We start from the raw sequence: 18219 nt of genomic DNA on the forward strand, positions 1-18219 counted from the left end.
TTCAAGCGCAATGGATCTGAAATCCGAGCTCACAAGTGAATAACGGGGTTCGGCCACATCCCCCTTCACACAAAACACAGGACCTGAAGGCAAAAAAGGAGCTGCTAAGCTTCTGTTCCTCCCCTTTTCACAGCCTATTCAGCAGGGAGGATACAGTTCAGAACAAATGTTTCACCCTCATGTGCTCACCCTTCCAGGGATTTTTTTTTTTCCTTAAATAACACCGAGTTTAACAAAACAGGACTTACAGAATTTTAAACATACTCCACAGGTAGCTTTTGAAATTTAATAGGTAGCAATTACCGGCAAAAGCTCTCTAGTAGAAGAGGAGTTCTCCTTCCTTTAATATTTTGCAGAAAGGGAACATTCCCCAAACCGTTGCTGTGGGTATTTTGCAGAAAGAAAAAGGCGACAGAAGCCCACTCTGCGCGTTCAGCAGAGGTACACGATTACCGAAGCGGCAGTGCTCCTGCAGCTCTCAGTTCGCTGGGACCGCGGGGAGGACGCGCAGTACGCTCACCAGCACAACCAGAGCAGATACCGTCCTGCAGCATCAAAAATTATCAGCAGCAGTCGTTCCTATGCCAGGATGTTATAAACTGTTCCAGTCCCTCCGCGTTTTCTCCTTTCGCCTTAAATTCATTGAGCCATATACAGCAATCTTTTCACAGATTAAGTCCTTAAATAATCACCTTCTCACGGTGCGGAGAGCAGCATCTACCTACACCGAATGACTCCAGGGCACCGTCGCGCTCTGCTATCGCGTCCCCGTGTGCAGACGGCAGAAGCGGTACTGAAGGTGGTTCCCTTCTTTCCTGGATTTAACCACTGGACTAGAGGCACCCCAGAACAACATCAGTTTGCTCTACCTGGACCTCTCGCGACTCAAGGAATCTATAGGTCAAACTAACCAGGTTGGGCTAACGCATGTCTCGGGAGCTACATCAAGAAAGGAATCGGTTTTACTCACCTCATTTTCTTCTTCTCTATTGCAATCCAGCCGAGAAAACATGCAAAAGAAAACATAAAAAGAAGGTGTAAACATCAGGCAGAAACAAGAAATGTAACATTACATCTCTGGCACTGCAAACGGGACGGACCCAGGGACACGGAGCGAGGGTAACACCAATCCTGCTGCAAGAGATGTCCCCACCACCATCATCAACGGTCAAGCAGACGGGCCAGCCGCCTCTGAAGGGGAGCACGGCATCGTTTTGAAGCTCAGTAATTCCAAGGCTGAAAATTCTGCATGGACTTTGACAGAGCAAACATTGTTTGAGCAAACCGCTGCCTTGCTGTTTTCTTCTAAGGGCCTGCAAACCAGCCAGAACCTTATTCCAACAGACACTGCAGAGGTAACGCAGCTATAAAAATCTTGAAAATGAGATGTAAAAAGCTGACCTTGGGTTTCTTTCAATTTTAGTATTTTCCTTAGCAGCCCAGAAACAGTGGAAGCATCTGCCTCTCTCACCGCCAGAAATTACAGATGCTTAGGAACACCTTAGCGCTGTATGATGCTACGGATTTGCGGCCCTGGCTATTTACCACGACGCCTAGAATTAATTAATCAGTAGTCTGGAAGCTCGCCGCTCAACAACGAGCTCATTTGGAGCATTACCTTGATCCCAACCCAACCTGCCAACACTGAGCCAACAGGAAAGCCCAACTTGCCTTTGCTTCCCTAAGCTCTTCAGTCCGATACCGCCAGCAAAGCAGTTTCTCTTACAGGGAAGGAGAAGGAACAAGAACACGACTACTCTGTTCTTGCTCTGCCCGACACCTGGGAGAGCTTCAGTGAGTTTCTCGGCCCCCAAAGGAAAACTACAGAAGCAGCTGTAGAAGTTTCAGCGGTTACCGACAGGCCTTAACCGACACGGCAACAGCTCATCTGTTTTACCTGTTCTTTCCTCTACGAGAAGTCCAAAAGCATTCTCCAGTGCTCTAACCTTTCCGTTTGCACGCAGCCAGCCTCTTCCCTATCTCCCTTACAGATACAGGGCAAGTTTTCATGTAGACCTTTGCTAAATTTTATCAGCTTTTGAGCCGTAATTCGGCGCCGTCGTGGGACACGGTGAAAGATTTCTTGCAGAAAAGGTTCACAGATTTCACTTCAAATGTCAGCTAATCGAGAAGCATCGGTTTCTGGAAAAGAAAGCCAAAGCTTTCGGTTTCTGCGTAACCCAGGCAGGGACCCGACGCAGCGACGGCACGGCAATAACCACCTATTTCCCCATTTAAACCATCATCAACAGAGAATTAGGAGCAACCCGGTAGAAAGACCTATCACCAGCAGTAATATACTCCTGCCTCTACGAAGGCTCACGTCCAGTTGATAAAGCTTATTAATAGGCTATAAATCATTGTTAGAGCAGCAAGAACAGGGTTTGTTTTCATTGAGGAAACACGAGCCACGAGTTTAAGCAAGCTGTGGAGTACACGAGGGCACGTATGTGATTTAATGCGGTTAAGCAAGCCATGAATTCAAAAAACTGCTGACGCAGAGGAGGTCAGAAGCCCTCTAAGAACAGCACTTTGACACAAATTAGTGCCTAAAAGAAGGTTTCATTTTTAGCAATACAGAAAGAGGAGTTTTAGACTTCCAGGACACCGACGTTGTTGACGGTCACGTATTTCGAGTGTTGAACGCAAGCGTTTACAAGGGGCGAGAACAGCTCGGAGGTCTAGCGCGGCCAAGACCCAACGTGAACATTGGACTTGACGATCTTAAGGGTCTTCTCCAACCTAAACGATTCTATGAAGATTTTCAAGACATCCATAACCAGATGTGTTGTGACACAGCACGGAATAACGACCAACAGATGAAAGCTGGTGGCCCTAAACCAAACAGAAATAACTGTCTCTTTAAGAATACAGAGTTAAGTAGCTATATATTGGGAGATAGGTAATGAAGTTTAGTATTTATAATTAATAACCTGTTGTAAGAGTAAAGGAAGTAACTAATTCCTCCTAACAATCTGTTCTTGCTCTTGTTGCTGAAACATTGCATGAAACCAGTATTAAGATAAAATGCTGGCAAGTACACAAAGTAGAGGTCTCCAAAAACCGAAAGCTAAGAATGAAATTTTCCCTTCCAAGAGGACATGCCTACAAAAGAGCAGGAATCACGGCACGATCCAGGCCAGCTCTAAGCTCACGTCCTGCTCAAAGCTTGCAGCCACAGCAGCAGATTTCCTAGGCAAGAGGCCGGGTTGGTAGAGCAGCCTGAGCATCTGCCACCTCGAAAGAGCCGCTCCACGAAGGCGGACGGCAGAGCACCGGCTTCTGCACGGCGGGTCAAAGCGGGCACGAAAACTGCAATACGCTGAAGGGCAAAAAAGCGAGTTGAGATCCTTGCAAACCCAGAGAAAATAATGAGCTGCGTGAGGAAATGGATGATCTTGTTGCTCTAAAGCCACTTGGTAGCGAGACTTTGTCTGCCCTCGGCAGGGGGAATTGCTAAAATCTGAGCAGCTTAAAGGGTGGCAAGTGAGAAATCAAAATATCAGAAGATAAAAACCAGTTAAGAAGGGACCAAACAGCAGCAGATGTTGCATGAATTTAACTGCTTGTTAAAATAAAATATGTAAGAATGAAGTAGATATGACATTACCGACAACGTATCTTGCATAGTCCTAGATGTCTATACAAACAATTTAATTTCTACTGGACAGAGAAGCGTTTCTGCAGTGGTATTTCAGCCAGTTATGCCCACGTGCTTGTCCCTCCTGACTTACCCCTCCACCACCAGCTAAAGCAGCCGTCGGCCGCGGGAAGTCGTCCCACCTCGCTACGGGCGCCCTGGCGCAGGTTAACCTTAATAAAGGAGGTAGCTGGCTTGGCTTATGGATCACATTTCCATTTACAGCCTCTTCCTTCGCCCCAGATCAAAAAAAATATAAATAGATTTCCAAAATTAGTGAACGCGTTGCTGTTCGCTCAAAACCCTTTTGCCAAATTCCTCCCACACTGGGTTTGAAGTTACATAAAATCCCCACGTTACAAGCCCGAGGAAGGAGCTGGCAGGCAGGAGACCCGGCACAACAAGAGCGTACGCGAGCTGGGGATCCATCCCAACACACAACCCGGAGGTTTTCCAGCAGGTTTCCAGCCCCAGAGGTTTAGAGCAATCCCACTTCTTTCCCTCCGGCTGCACCTCGCTATCTGCAGGTACATAAAAGGAAGGCTGTTATTAAAATTGGCATTGAATTCATGCACTTAGTGGCTCATTTCTGTGAATGTCAAGAGAAAGGGCTTGTTAAAACCCAAAATAAAATTCAAAGCAAAACCGAAGACCTCTACAAACAAGTGGTTAGCAAATTAAAAACAAACAAAACAAAACAGGGAACTGTACCATCTTCTCTTTATCTACAGCAGCCCTGTGTATTAGTATTTCAAAAATAAAATAAAATTCAGTCTGCCCCTAAAGTAAAACTTAAAGGAACAATTTTGCCAGTCAGATGTGATGAACTAACGACAAATATCGGCCAGGTAACAGCGAGACGTGCTCGCGCACACCCCACAAATGCACGACTGCACCCAACAGCAGGCACGGCAGCCAGCAAAGCCCAAACCCCCACGCCGTACAGAGGAGGCTGTATTGGCAGGAAAGGTTTTTTATATGGCTGTGGACCCACATTTCTACCAAAATTCTTTATACAAATATATTAGTGGCCTTATATAGCATTCTTTCCCCATGTTTTTATTCCTCCCGCTTTCCTGCTCATGGAAACATCCCAGGTCTGTCACGGGCATGTTAATAAAAAATAAAGTTGTATTTTAATTCTGAGGTTCAGCAGCTCCAGCATTTCTTAGATGCTTAAACAGCTTGACATGAATGAGACTTCTCTCCTTTTTAAGATGTAATCCACGCTGTAACCTGAACTATAGGCAGGCTTTGCTTATGCTAAAAAAGCAAACAAAAAAAATGCCTTCAGGCTTCTGGAGTCTAAATGACAAATGCTGGTCTGCATTAAGACAAAACCTGAAGAGGCTCCCCTCCCGTAGGTCTTTTTTTTTTTTTTTTTTTCCCATTTTCTTCTTCTTAAGAGAGGAAAATCTGGAAGCCTAAAGCTCTTCTTATCTAAACATCTGCAAGACTAACAACCCTGCAAGCCTAAAAAGCCCCATCCCCAGCAGGCACTCAGCACACCTCCCTCTAGGCTGAGGAGGGGGTATTGTGCAGGCATTAGCATAGGTCCATCTGAAAGCCTACCTGCCTGGGCAATCACCTTTCTTTCTGAAGAAAGGAAACAAAATGCAAAACCTCAGCACTCAACCGGAGGAAATCCCAACCTCCAGCCTGTTTTGCTTAGGCCAGGTTGGCCAGAAACGTCCTGCCAGCGTGGGGACGCGGATGGACGTCGGTAGCGGCTCCCGGACCCTTCGCCCACGCCACCAGGGCGAAGCAAACCAGAAGGCACCACAACAAACGAACACCTCGGGTGGAAATTTGCAGTTCCAGCAAGATCCAAAAAGGAAATATTCAGACAGATTTCACCGCTGCCCGGCTGGCGACGGAGGGCTGCACCTCTGGGCTCCCGCCGCCGCCGCGCACCGTGACGCTGGAGATGAAGTTCGCTCACCACCGCTCTCGTTCAGCTCCTGCCATCCTCGAAACCAAACAATTTGATAAAATACTTCCAGGTCTGAAGTGCTACTGCCCACTCGGTTTATTAGTCTCTAATGTGGCCGGCTAGAGATAAAAAACAAGGACAAACGTGCAGCAGCGCCTATGATTAACTGAAATACGGTGCTAAATTGCTGTGAAATCTTTTGTACAGAGGGCTGTGCTTTTAATATCCAAACGTGTCCCTGCTCCCAAAAATACTGCACCACCACCGGATAATGTACAACCAGAAAAAAAAAAAAAAGCAGGGAAGTTAATAGACAATCCTGCTCCTTCCCCCAAAAAGCCACGGACAGAGGAATGGCTAAAGCACGCCCAGGAGATACACAACGGTATCAAACATCTTCTTTAAACAGAAGCTTGAAACCAAGCCAAGCTCCCCAGAAAACGAGGTCAAGGCAGCTGTAAGCGCGTACCTGTCCCTGCGGCACGTCGCCCCGAGCCGGCTCGCCCAGCCCCTGCTTCCCCAAATCAGCATTTGCCAGTTTATACCGCATTTTCTCTGGGTTTGGAGTTGGAAGTTTGGAGCGGGGGAAGCCACACCATTTCTGCTGTGCTGAAACAGGGAAGAACAGAGGATTGAAGACGCCAGGAAAAGAAGTAGCTGAATATATCGAAAAGAAATATTTCTTCTTTCATTTACAAAACTGCTAAGGGCTGAGTGACGTCCTGCACAGTCCCCAGTACGCAGAAAGGGATTTTTGTGTTAACATGGATTACGGGTTCCTGGTGTATGGAGTCCCACGTAAGCATCGGTGAACGCTCCCTTCCCACCCGAAATGAACTTTATAAATCCAGAAGAACCCCAGACACGAGCCCTTTCAACAGCAGGCACGAAGAAGATGAAGAAACTCAACTGCTGTAGCTTCCACTGCAGGCCAGCCCGGGGTCCCATTTCTCATCAGGCTGGAGGAGAGCCACCGAGAACCGATTCAAGAGGCATTACAACACAATATGGAAAACTTAGAGCCCTATAAATTTTTACTACGAGCATTTACACTCCGTTCTCCACAGCTGGGGAAAATATAGGCTAAAAAAAAAAAAAATGGTATGAGCTAAAATGCTTCTTCTTTGCCAGCTGGCAGTGCCGGCAAAGGGACTTCTGCGCAAGCTACGAATTAAGCCCCGGGTCCGGCAGAGCCCGTGCAGCCCCAAACCCTAAAGAGAAGAGGAAGAAATAAAGGGGGAAAAGGATGATTTCTGAAAATAATTTGCTTTTGCTGCTGCTCCTCTTGCAAAGGAAAGTGGGTCAGAGAAAACAGACGTTGGCAGGAGCATGCGAGGCTGAGGTTTTGGGGGTTTTTTTGGCCCAAGTTTCATTTATTAACTATTTAGCTATCCCTGTGTTAATAATATTAGCGTTTAAGAGGATCTTCTGCTTCAGGAAAAAGACCTGGTTAAGAAGAAAACAATTTCCAGTGCTCTCCAGTCTTCTGCTCCAATAAAAGCATCGCAGGACCCTGCTCCTTCCCCAAAAAGCCCGGGAATTCCCAAACTCACCACCAGGCACACGGCTCCCACGCTCCCCTTTCTGCTCGGTGCCGGGGCACATCAAAAGAAGAAATCAAGTTTGAAATCGTGACAGCAATCAGCATAAGCAATGCTGTTCCCATGGCAGCCAGGCAAGGGATTTATTGGCAGAGCACCGACACAGCGAGGGAAAGGAGGAGGACGGGGCTGGGGGGACGGAAGGGTGACGGTGCCAAAAAGAGAGGGCGCAAACCCACAGCTTAACTCAAAACCACGGCTTCTGGCTCAGTACCATGGGAGCATCAGTCCTTGGAAAGCTTCCTCCTCCTCCTCCTCTCAGATCAGGGAAGGAGAGATTTCAGCAGCAGCTTTTAGAGTTAGCATCCTCCCATCAACAACATTTAAATGGGATCACTTTTCACGTAATCCCTGCCTCAAAATCACCTCCTTTCGACATGATCAGGCACATAAGGCAACAAAGGGAAACATTTCACACATAGGAGCTGCTCTTAAACTGTGTTTTCCCTACCTGATGCAATTAACTCCTAAAATGGGTGCACACCCTTGAGCCATCTGTCCATCCAGGGCTGCAGTTGCCCCTGGGGAAGGATGAGGCTGGATCTATCACAACTGCGGTTTTTATCACCTCTGGCTTATCACCTCCAGCAGGCGAGCAGGGGAAGAGGCAGGGTGGGCTGACATGGCTCTGGCCCGCTGGGGTACCACCCCTGGGATGGACGGGCGGGAGTTGCACAAAGAAACCCAAAAACCTGCATTAAAACCAGGAGCCCACGTTAAAACCACCCAGCCCACGTTAAAACCGGCAGCTTTACAAAGAGGCACAGGGCGCTGCGGGCATCGCAGCCCACCCTGCAAGGCAAGGTCATTCTTTCACTCATCATCTTCACCACCTCATTGAACAATTTCTAACAATTCAAAAGGTTGAAATTAAAACCTCCTTCCTACAGCCAGGGTTAGGCCAGGCTTAAAAGCCCGGGGTCGGCCCCTAGCCCTGCAACAGCCTGTGTGCAACCTGAACAAGCCACTAAGGTGGTTATCCTCATTCCCAACTTTTTTTACCTGCCCCCCCCCCCATCCCACCTCTATTTATTTCCAGGCTTTTCAGGCCACGGACATTTTAAAACACCTACAAACAGTGTTTGCAGCAGCAAGACCCTGCCGCTGGTTTAAGCGGAGGCACTACCACAACACAGCCAAGCACGCCCTGGGGATACTGACCCTGCAAGCCAAAATCGCTCGCCACCAGGAGAAGCAGCAAATACCTTCTATGGCTCCGCTGCAGATTTATAGTCAATACCCTCCGAGTTCATTAACAAAAGGAGAGAAAGCAAGTGCCAGCAAAACTCCCTCTCACGTACGGCGCCTGCCGTCATAATCCGGCGGGGACGGTCACGTTTGACTCGACTGCGGCGGCACAGCATCTGCAGGCGCTGCCAGGTTACACACTGGGAACATTTCTAGGCTCGGAGGGAAAAGGAATTAGTGGAATTAGTAAAGAAAAAAGAAAAAAAACCAAATCGTTTTTTCATTTTGCTCAAATCCCCATCTCATGCAATCACCGGGCTGCACAGAAAAAGTTCAGCACGTGCTGAACTAAACTGCTCAAATTAAGTTAAAAGATGTGAGATACCAGGGAAATTATGTCAGTATTTAAATCCTGCTGAAAAGCAAGTGGCTACACCCAGCTTCCACGAAATACAAGGCTCAAGTGATACGAACGCTTCTCTAAAGCACTCCTCTTGCAGCGACAGGGGAAGCACAGCAAGGCGGGGGACCTGGAAGCACACTGAATTTAAAAAAAATAAAATAATCATCAGAAATATCTAAGCTGACTTACGATCATGACTACTGGCAACCAGCACATAGCTTCAATTCGGCAGGGAAGTCAGCAGCTCGGGCCACCAGATATCTGCTGGACACGCAGAGGCTTTGAGGCTTCATCTGACCTGAGGAATGGCTCTGGGTGATTAGGTCTGTGCTAATAAGGGGGAAAAAAACCCCACCGAGCAGAAAGGGGAGGCCCCTCCCTCGGGGAGGGCACAAGGGGGGGAAGGACCCGCTCCCCAGGGCTGAGCGGGACCCTGGGCAGCCCCAGGCTCCACCGCACCTTCTGCATTTCTGACATGGGTAAAAACATGGGGTTTTTTTACCCCTCCTTCGCCTCCTGTGCCCGCCAGCAGGACCAGACCTGCAGCAGGTAGCACCATCCCGCTTCACCTGCGGGATTTTCCTTCCAGGGGCAAGCAAATTCCTAACCTGCCCTTATCAAGGCATCGCCAAGCCTGCACGACAAATACCCTCCTCGGCGCTGCAGGTCATCTTTGTCCCCTCAAACGCCTTGCAAATAAAGATTTCTCTCTGTTTTGGGGTGCAGGCTGGGCTTGCAAGAAGTCTACCTGCTTCAGGAGAAGGCTAACCACGCCGGTGGCCCCGGGGAGGTCTCCCACGAGCCCGGTGTCACTGGGTGAGGTGGAAACATCTGCACTGGGACGCAGCGGGATGCAGTGGGATGTGTGCCACCCGCAACGCCCGGCGAGGAGATTCGTCACCTCGGTGGGCCCCGGCATCCCCTTCTCCCCAAAACAGCCAGCAGGCGGGAGCGGTCCCGTCCCCTGCATCCCAAGCAAGAGAGGTTCTTGGAAGACGCTTCAGACGGAGGCAAAACCATTAAATTTGAGGGTACTTTTTCACCTTCAGTCACCCTAGCGAGATCACCTTATAATTCACAGACATGCATGTAACACCAAATACTTCCATAATTCACCATATCAAAGTCTGTGTTCACAAAATGTCCCGTTCTTACCCCAAACTCACCCCAAATTTAACAAGAAGATACTTTCCCATAATCAGGTGTCAGACTTCAAAGGGTAGAAACGGCAACCCGCGCCGTGCACCCCGAAAAACTTTGTCGTCTCAGTGCTGTAAATAAAACGTTGCAACAGCCCAGCCAGGCTTAAGGTTGCTGCTTTAATATAAAATCCTTAACGTATTTATTTCTTACACGATTATAGATGAAGTTTAATCTTCTATTACAAAACCTGCCCGGCAGGTTAAGTCAGCAGCGGGAGACATCTTGGGAGCCGCTCTCAATTCAATAAAAGAAAATAAACCGAAGCTCCCCGCAACACCAACTCCTGGAGGATCGAGCGCTTTAAATCAAACTATTTTAGCGAGATTAAGCCCAGCCTAACACGGCAAGAAGAAACGAGAGCTAATGAGTGCAAACCTGCACGCCGCTATCACTCTGCAACATCACGGCCGGTTGCTGTGGCAATGCTAAACACAAGGTGATACCAGGCAGGGAAATTACTGTAGGAACGGATAAATTCAACCCCCTTCATACCTTTATTTGCAATAAAAGTGCAAGTTGGGAATGGGCTGTGCAAGGAAACTCCAAGCACTAGGCTCTGGAGCTTTTTCTGTTGGGTATCGATGCACCAGAAGGCTGCAAATGTTAAAAAAATCATTGTTTTCTGCTAACTCTGAATGACACGCTTTTTCTTTCCAGCTGCAAAACCTCCGCCGATGCATTTCCAACAGAAAAGCGATAATACAATTACAAAGTGATGCTGTGGAAACCGTCAAATCTTTGAGCAGTGGGGGGTAAAGCCAGCGGGAATCTGTGTTTGGTCCTGAAAATGGCGTTCAAGGTCGAGCACTGCCCAGGCTCCGGCTCCTTCCCCAGGCCCAGCCCGACACCTCATCCTCCTGCGTCAGTATTTTGGGTCAAATTCTGACTCCTGGATTTCAGGTCCTGCTCCACATCAGCGCCTGGGCTCTCAGGGAGATGCTCTGGGGGATGGTGGCCTCAGATGGATCCCGAAAGGCTGAAGCTCGTTGCAGAGGGGATGGAACATTTTTCCGGAAGTTTACAAAAAAAAAATTGGACAAATCAAGAAAAAAGTCAAGGAAAAAAACCAAATAGCCTTTTTCAGCAAGTGTCCTACCAAACCTACAAAAACCAGAGCCACACGTGGACTTTCTCAAGACTTTTTCCCAACGAATCCTACCAGTTCTGGCACGGAAAACCCAAACCGAAGCGTAGCCCGGGATGCTGTAAAACATAAAGAGCATCAGCGCTCCCGAGGGCCCCGCTTGCAGGGGTCCGGGGCTGCGCCCACGCGGGTGTTAAACCACCAACAGCGGCGTTTCGGCTCCTCATTGCTTCCTTCAGCGCCGAGGAACTTGCACCGAAGCAGCCTGCGCGGCTCCACCAGTACGCCCCAGCTCGTCTTCATAATAAATCTAAATAACCATCTAAATAACAAAACGCAGCCAGTCCATTCACCTGGACGAAGGTCAGAGGCATACGGCAAACATATTAATTTTTCTTTATGTTTCTATGGCTATTAAAAGTAGGCGTTTATAAATCCTCTCTCCCCGTCTAAATATACACACAAACAAATTATATTTAGAAGTCTGTCAACGGATCTCTAACGCGGGACGGCGAAAGAAGGCTGTCACCTATCCATTTTAAGCCCACTTTGAGCCATTGCAAAGAAAATATTAAATTGCAGAGGGAAAATCAGAAACAATTCAGACAAGAGAACCATCTGAAAGCCTTCTCCTTTCAAAAACCAAGGATTTCTCCGTCTACTTTTCCGAGCAATCACCGAACCGTAGTATTTAGGAGTTTATACATTAGCCGCCCTTGCATATTAAGCGTGGAGCGTGTAATTATCCGTGCACATGTCCGGGTGACTAAAGGTACACGGAACGACATGGAACTCAAAATATATTGCCTGGGTAGCCTACAGTGGCTAAATTTCCTCATTTTTGAGAAACCCAGCTGCCGGAGCACACCCTCCCAGGGAGGCATCCCGAGGCCGCGACTTTCCCCGTCCTGTCCACACACATCGTTGCGGCCTCAGTCACTCCGCCACAGACGAGCACCACCGATCTGCAGACCTAAAACGTCAAAAACCAAAGGAGAAAAGTATTCCCAGCATGCTCGCACACGGCCAGCTCCTGGAAAAATGCACGGTTTTCCGATTTACAGGCATCTGAATTGGCAGAAACCACAGGGACCTCAACTGCTCGAAGCCAAAACGTGGACCTATTTTTTTTTTTTCCCCTCCCTTTTTTAATTTCCCCTGAAGCTAAACACTGCGGATCTGCCCTGCCTTTCCTGCACGCCGCGGTTCTGGACCACAAGCAGATGGAAAAGGAGGAGCGACAGAGCGGCGGGTGGAAGCTGCACAAGAATCCAGGGCAGGAGGACAAGCCAAGAGGTCCTCCTCCCTCAAAACCCAACGACCATCAGAAGACCCAACGTTGGGTACCAAAAACTAAGGAGAAGACGACTTCTCTAAGAGCAAAGCTACAAACCTCAGGCTTCGTTTTTAAGAGAACTGGGCAACGGTACCGAAAACGCGCTGCGGATGGATCAGGAAAACGGTGAGAGAAGAGCGGAACGGGCAGCGCTGGACGGCGTCCACATTTCCTTCCTGGAGATACCCAACCTGGAGATAAACAACCTCATTTAATTCGGCTCCACTGCAAGAAACCAGCCTCTGAAAGTTCAGGTCCAGCTGGGAATTGCCCTAAGACAACATCAAAAATAACGAACCCAAGGGAGAAATTTGTCCGGTAACGTACTGGCCTGCCAAGGGAGCAGGTGAAGGTCTCCTCCCACGACCCAGACAAATTTTGGACGCATAAAGAGCTTCTTTCTTTAAACAAACTGACTTTTCAGAGACGTGAAGGCTTAAGCACGGAGCTGAAAAGCCCTCAGGTACGCTCAGGCAGCGAGAGCCATGTTTCTCCCCTACTACTCATGATTTCGCAGCCCGTGGGACCATCGTTAATCTCCTTAATAAAGGGGCAGAGTGTTCAAAGGGAAATGCAGGTGTGAAACCGAGCCTTTCCCATCCATTAGCATTTCCCGACGGATCGGAACAACACACTCCAGGACCCGAATTGCCGTATTTAACCACAACGTGTTTGCCAGGAGCTCCTGCCTTGTGCTGAGGGCACCGACGTTACCGCTCATTTTCCTTAGAGAAAAGCAGAAAATAGAATCCAGATGCCTACGAGAGGCAAAAAATAATCAAGTCCCAAAGTGGCACAAACGCTGAACTGCCCACGAGTCTCCACAGCTGCAACGCACATTAAAAAAAACCCCGTAGTAACAGCCACGACCCAAAAACCTGAAGTTTTAGACTGTTTGAATCCATATCAAGTCACATCAACAAAATCATCGGGGTGTTCAAACGCACCGGCCCCAAACCCCGGCCCCACCAAACCACCCACGCGCACCACCAAGCCCCACCAGCGTCACTGGCCGGCGGAGATGCAGGACGACAGGAGGACCGTCTTCCCCCAAAAAGGAGTTAAATTCAAGTTGGGGAGGTCTACCTGCAGCAGAGCGCAGAAGAAGAAGGGGATAAACACATTTCAGCCACAGGAAACCTGCTGCAGCACCTTCGGTTTCCATCGTAACGCAGAGACGCCAGCTGAAGAGATCCCCAGGAGGCTCCACCCGATCCATCCCGCCCCATGCAACGACCCCAGCAAGGTGCCACTTGTTTGAGAGGGTCCTCCAACCACCGGCACGCAGCGGCCAGGGACGATCACGGCGTCTTCTCGCTCGTCCCAGGTTTGCCTGTATCGGCTGCATCGCTACAGCTCCAGTAACGGCACGAAGAGACGAAGTTTCTTCTGCTCGCAGCCTACAATACAAACATCCACCAAGTAGGTGCAGGTCGGCGTCGGGCAGCTCCACGGAGAAGCTGCAGACCACGCGTGGAGCTCGGCGGCGGCTTCAAGCTGAGGCTGGCCCCAGTCTGAGCGCCTAAAAAGGCGAGGAGAGCTGGCTCTGCTGGACGCAGAAGTTCTCAAGAACCTGAGCTCTGGCTCAGGAGTGGGATGCGGAGAGCGATCAACCAGGCAAAAGCCAGCCGGAGCTTCTTGGCTAGCAGGAAAACTCCGGTAAACACCGTCAGCACGTACTCAAGTCGCCTGTAGTCCAGCTCCCCGACGCAATATCCCACCTCCTCCAGCCAGCGTGGGGCTCCACTGTAGCAACAACGATGCTGCATCCTTGGAAGTGTTCAAGGCCAGGTTGGATGGGGCTTTGAGCAACCTCATTGAGTGGAAGACGCCCCTGCCCACGGCGGGGGAGATGGACTGGGTGATCTTTGCAGGTCCCTTCTGACCCAAACCATTCTGGGAATAATTCCCATGAAAAATAAGGCTGAGCCTGCTGATTTACCGAGCTCCGCTTCCGTCACCGGGCTCTGACCAACGCTCGCCAAGCCCCCACGTCTCGCGGCAGCACAACTCCAACGCGACGAGCTACAAAATCAGCTCCTCCAAAAAATGAACCACGCACATCACGCCAGCGGGTGCGGGACCGGGGGAAGCCACCGTCTCCGGCAGCAGCAAACATCCCGCAGCCATCACGGTTTGTTTTTAATTGCGCTCTCCACCGCAGCGGCCGACCGCGCTTTGGAAATACCCGATAGGTTCCCCGGACACGCCGTATGGCGCATTTCTAATATCACGGCATTCAAGAGCGGGAAAGGAGAGGACGAACCTCGAGCCTCTAAAGAAAACCATCGCTGAGCTACTGCAAACAATCCTTTCCTCAAGCTAAAAGCACATGCGCTGGGAAGAGCACGTCCTAAATAAGGCGGGCCAGTAACGAAGCAGCGAGCACGGCTCCCGGGCTTCGAGGCAGGCACGGGGAAACAAGGCCCCTAGAAACATCTGAACGCCTCCCGACAGCTTGCAGAGCCCCAACCCAGAACGCACACCCCAAGAACGCCCCAAAACCAGACCAATAAATCAGCATTTCTTTTAAAAAGCCGTCAGAGAAACGGCGCTGGCTTCTTTCAAGAGCCCAGGTTTGCGACACCCGAGGTTGTTTTAGACAGCAAGCGGCAGCGTGATATAACCCGTACGCTTTTAACCGTCAAGCTCCGCGTGAGGCTTGGTTTGACACCCAATGCCACGCGCCACCCCAGCCCCCGCAGCCAGGATCCCTCCCGCTCTACACTAAAAAGGTGAAAGACCTAAATTAGGCTAAAACTTTTTGGACGGATAGTAGAGTCGTTCGAACCCGGCGGGTGGCTCAGGATGGGACCGTCGCTCCCTGCCGGGGTTAAGCTCACGTAAATGAGGTTCAGGGCTTCCTCCAAGCTCTCCTGTCCCGGGAGAAAGGCAAGAGCCACATCCAGCAAAACACAACCTGGATTTCAAATTAAATCCTCTGTTTCTCACTAATTTTTTAGAAAGCTCGGCCGCAGGCATCGTTTCAGCTGAAACAGATCCTCAGCCGCTCCAGGTGGGCACAGACAGAACTCGCAGCGTTCGCTCAAAAAGGTTTGCTCTGTTGTCCTTGCTCAAAACGCGCCATTTTTAGCTCTGCCTCCGGTCCAACCATCGCACAGAGGTGTGCTACGGGCCAGGCGTCTGCCTCCTTCCACCCCGGAGCCGGCCACACGTCGGGGATGCCGTACACGCAAAGTTTACGAAGCACCCGAATCCTTCGCGAAGGAAGTCTAAAAATGTCAAAATAGCGTTCGTGAACCAACAAGAAAAGGGGGGGGGGGGAAAGAAACCCCACCGCTACCAGCGGGAACGGAATGGCTTGCTCAGAAGAAACGATAAAGCCGGCGGCCCTGCCGTGATGTCGGGGGGGTTGGTGAAAATCCCCAGCGGAGAGGAGAACCGGAGTTCACCGGCCATTAGGCTGCTCTCCCCCCTTTTGCCTGGTTCCTTCCTCCTGTCAGAAAATGGGGTCAGGGCAGGGGCCGGCCCGGGGCTGCTGGAGGGAGGATTCAAAGGGCAAAATAAAGACGGGACTCGGTAACTCCTCCGCACACCGGGAAAAATGAAATAATAATAATAATAATAAAGGTGCGGAAAAATGGCCCCCCGGGGCGGCCGGGACACGTCCGCACTCACCGCCCGGCCTCCCTCCGCGGGGCGGGCGGCACCGCTCCCCCCGCCGGGCCGGGGGCCCGGGCCCCGCCGCCCCAGGGCAGGGGAGGGAGGACAGGGCAGGGGCGGACCCCCGCCACCGCCACCCCCGGCCCCGGCCGCCGGCAGCGCCCGCCGCTCCGCTCCGCTCCCCCTCCCCCCCCCCCCCGCCCCGCGCTGCCCGGCCTCCGCCCGCCGGCGCCCGGCCGCCGCGCTCACGCGAGGCCGGGGATGCGCGGCCTACCCCGCCCGCCCGCCCGCCGCGCCCCGGGGAAGGAGGGAAGGGGCAGCGGGCAGCGGCGGCGCCCCGGCCCCGCTCCCCCGGCGCCGGCGGCTCCCCGCGGGGCGGGCGGCGCGGCGCGGCGCGGCTCGGCCGGGCCCGGCAGGCCCTAGGCCGCGGCCGGGGGAGCGGTCGGGGCGGCCGGCGGCGCGGCCCGCGCTTACTCCAGGGTGGGGTGCTCCGGGTCGTAGAAGTCCCCCATGGTCGGGCGGCCGCTGTCGGGGGCAGGCGCGGCCCCTCGGGCGGGCAGGGCCGGGCCGGGCCGGGCCGGGCCGCGCCGCGGGGGAGGCCCCTCTCCGCCCTCCGAGCCCGGCGGGGGCTCGGCTCCGCCGCCGCCGCCTCACATCCTCCGCCGGGCCCCGCGCTGCAGCGGCCGCCGGCGGGGCCCCGCCATCCGCGCCGTGCCCTGCCCTGCCCTGCCCGCCGCCCGCCGCCGAGTCCGCCCCGGCCGCCCGGCTCCTCCCCGCCGCGCCGCCGCGCCGCCGCTCCCAGCCCGCTCCGCTGCCGCCGCCGCTCCGCTCCGCTCCGCTCCCCCCGGGCGGGCGGCGGCACCGCCGGCGACGGGCCGGCACCAGCCGGGATCTCGCCCGGATCGGGCGGGGGAGCCCCGGGGCCACGGCGGGACCGGCCGCGGGACCGCCGGGATCGCCCCGGGATCGCCCCCGGGATCGCCCCCGGGATCGCCCCCGGGATCGCCCCCGGGATCGCCCCCGGGATCGCCGGGGCCACAGCAGGCACCAGGACCTCGCCGGGATCAGCCGCGGGATCACAGGGATCTCCCCGGCATCACTGGGACCACGCTGGGATCGCCAGGATTTCCCCAGGATCACTGGGTCCACACCGGGATCAGCCGCAGGATTGCCAGGATCTCCCCCGGATCACTGGGACTATACCAGGATCAGGCGTGGGACCGCCAGGATCTCCTCGGGATCACCCCCAGGATCGCCGGGGCCACACCAGGCACCAGCGGGAGCACGCCGCGGTCAGCCACAGGATCACCAGGATCTTCTGGGGGTCACTGGGACCACACCGGGATCAGCCACAGGATCACTGGGATCTCCCCGGGGTCACTGGGACCATACCAGGATCAGCCATGGGATCACCAGGATCTCTCCAGAATCACTGGGACCACACCGGGATCAGCCACAGGATCACAGGGATCTCCCCAGGATCACTGGGACTATACTAGGATCAGCCATGGGATGACCGCCTGGGACTTCACTGGGATCAGCTGTGGGACTGCCAGGATCTCCTCAGGATCACCCCCGGGATCACTGGGGCCACACCAGACACCAGGACCACAGCAGGACCATACGGGGATCAGCCACAGGATCACTGAGATCTCCCCGGGGTCACTGGGACCACACCAGGATCAGCCACGGGATCACCGAGATATCCCTGGGATCAGCCACGGGATCACCAGGATCTCCCCAGGATCACTGGGACCACACCAGGATCTCCCCAGGATCACCTCTGGGATCACCAGGATCACCTCTGGGATCACCAGAATCACCAGCACCCCGGATCACCCATGGCACACCAGGATCACCCCCAGGATACCAGCACCCCCGGGATCTCCTGTACCCCAGGGCACCAGCACGCCAGGATCACCCGCAGCCCAGGACATCAGCATGCCCGGGATCACCGGCACTCCCAGATCACCTCCAGGATCACCATCACCCCCAGGATCACCCCAACTCCCAGACGCTGACACCATGGGACACCAACACCCTCGGGATCACTCCCGGGACACTGGCACCCTGGGACAACGGCAGGATCTCCCCCAGGATCACGGACGCGCCCAGGATCACAGCCGGCACAGCCCTGAGATCGCAGCCCGGACGCCGGCACCCCCGGGCCTTGCTCCGAGGAGGCCCCCAGGTCTCCGCGCCCCGGG

General features: G+C 52.9%; 1 protein-coding gene across 2 annotated transcripts in view; it reads right to left on the reverse strand.

Annotated features, from left to right (window-relative positions):
- The window catches only part of SETD2 (SET domain containing 2, histone lysine methyltransferase), a 73269-nt gene extending 56601 nt beyond the window's left edge, over positions 1-16668 (reverse strand). The window contains exons 1-2 of one of the 2 annotated variants that reach the window (XM_087732257.1): positions 16487-16668; positions 971-986 (exon numbers count right to left, since the gene is read on the reverse strand). In XM_087732257.1, the coding sequence (XP_087588383.1) occupies positions 971-986; positions 16487-16524 (54 nt within the window). In that variant the 5' untranslated portion in view covers positions 16525-16668. Of the gene's footprint in view, positions 1-970; positions 987-1100; positions 1843-16486 lie in introns of those variants that run through there. The other variant, XM_087732248.1, reaches the window with a different exon arrangement.
- Positions 16669-18219: the final 1551 nt, after the last annotated feature.

The sequence above is a fragment of the Nipponia nippon genome, unplaced genomic scaffold, assembly GCF_047370975.1.
Source record: "Nipponia nippon isolate SJK-2023a ecotype South Korea unplaced genomic scaffold, ASM4737097v1 scaffold_1, whole genome shotgun sequence".
Taxonomy (NCBI): Eukaryota; Metazoa; Chordata; class Aves; order Pelecaniformes; family Threskiornithidae; genus Nipponia; species Nipponia nippon.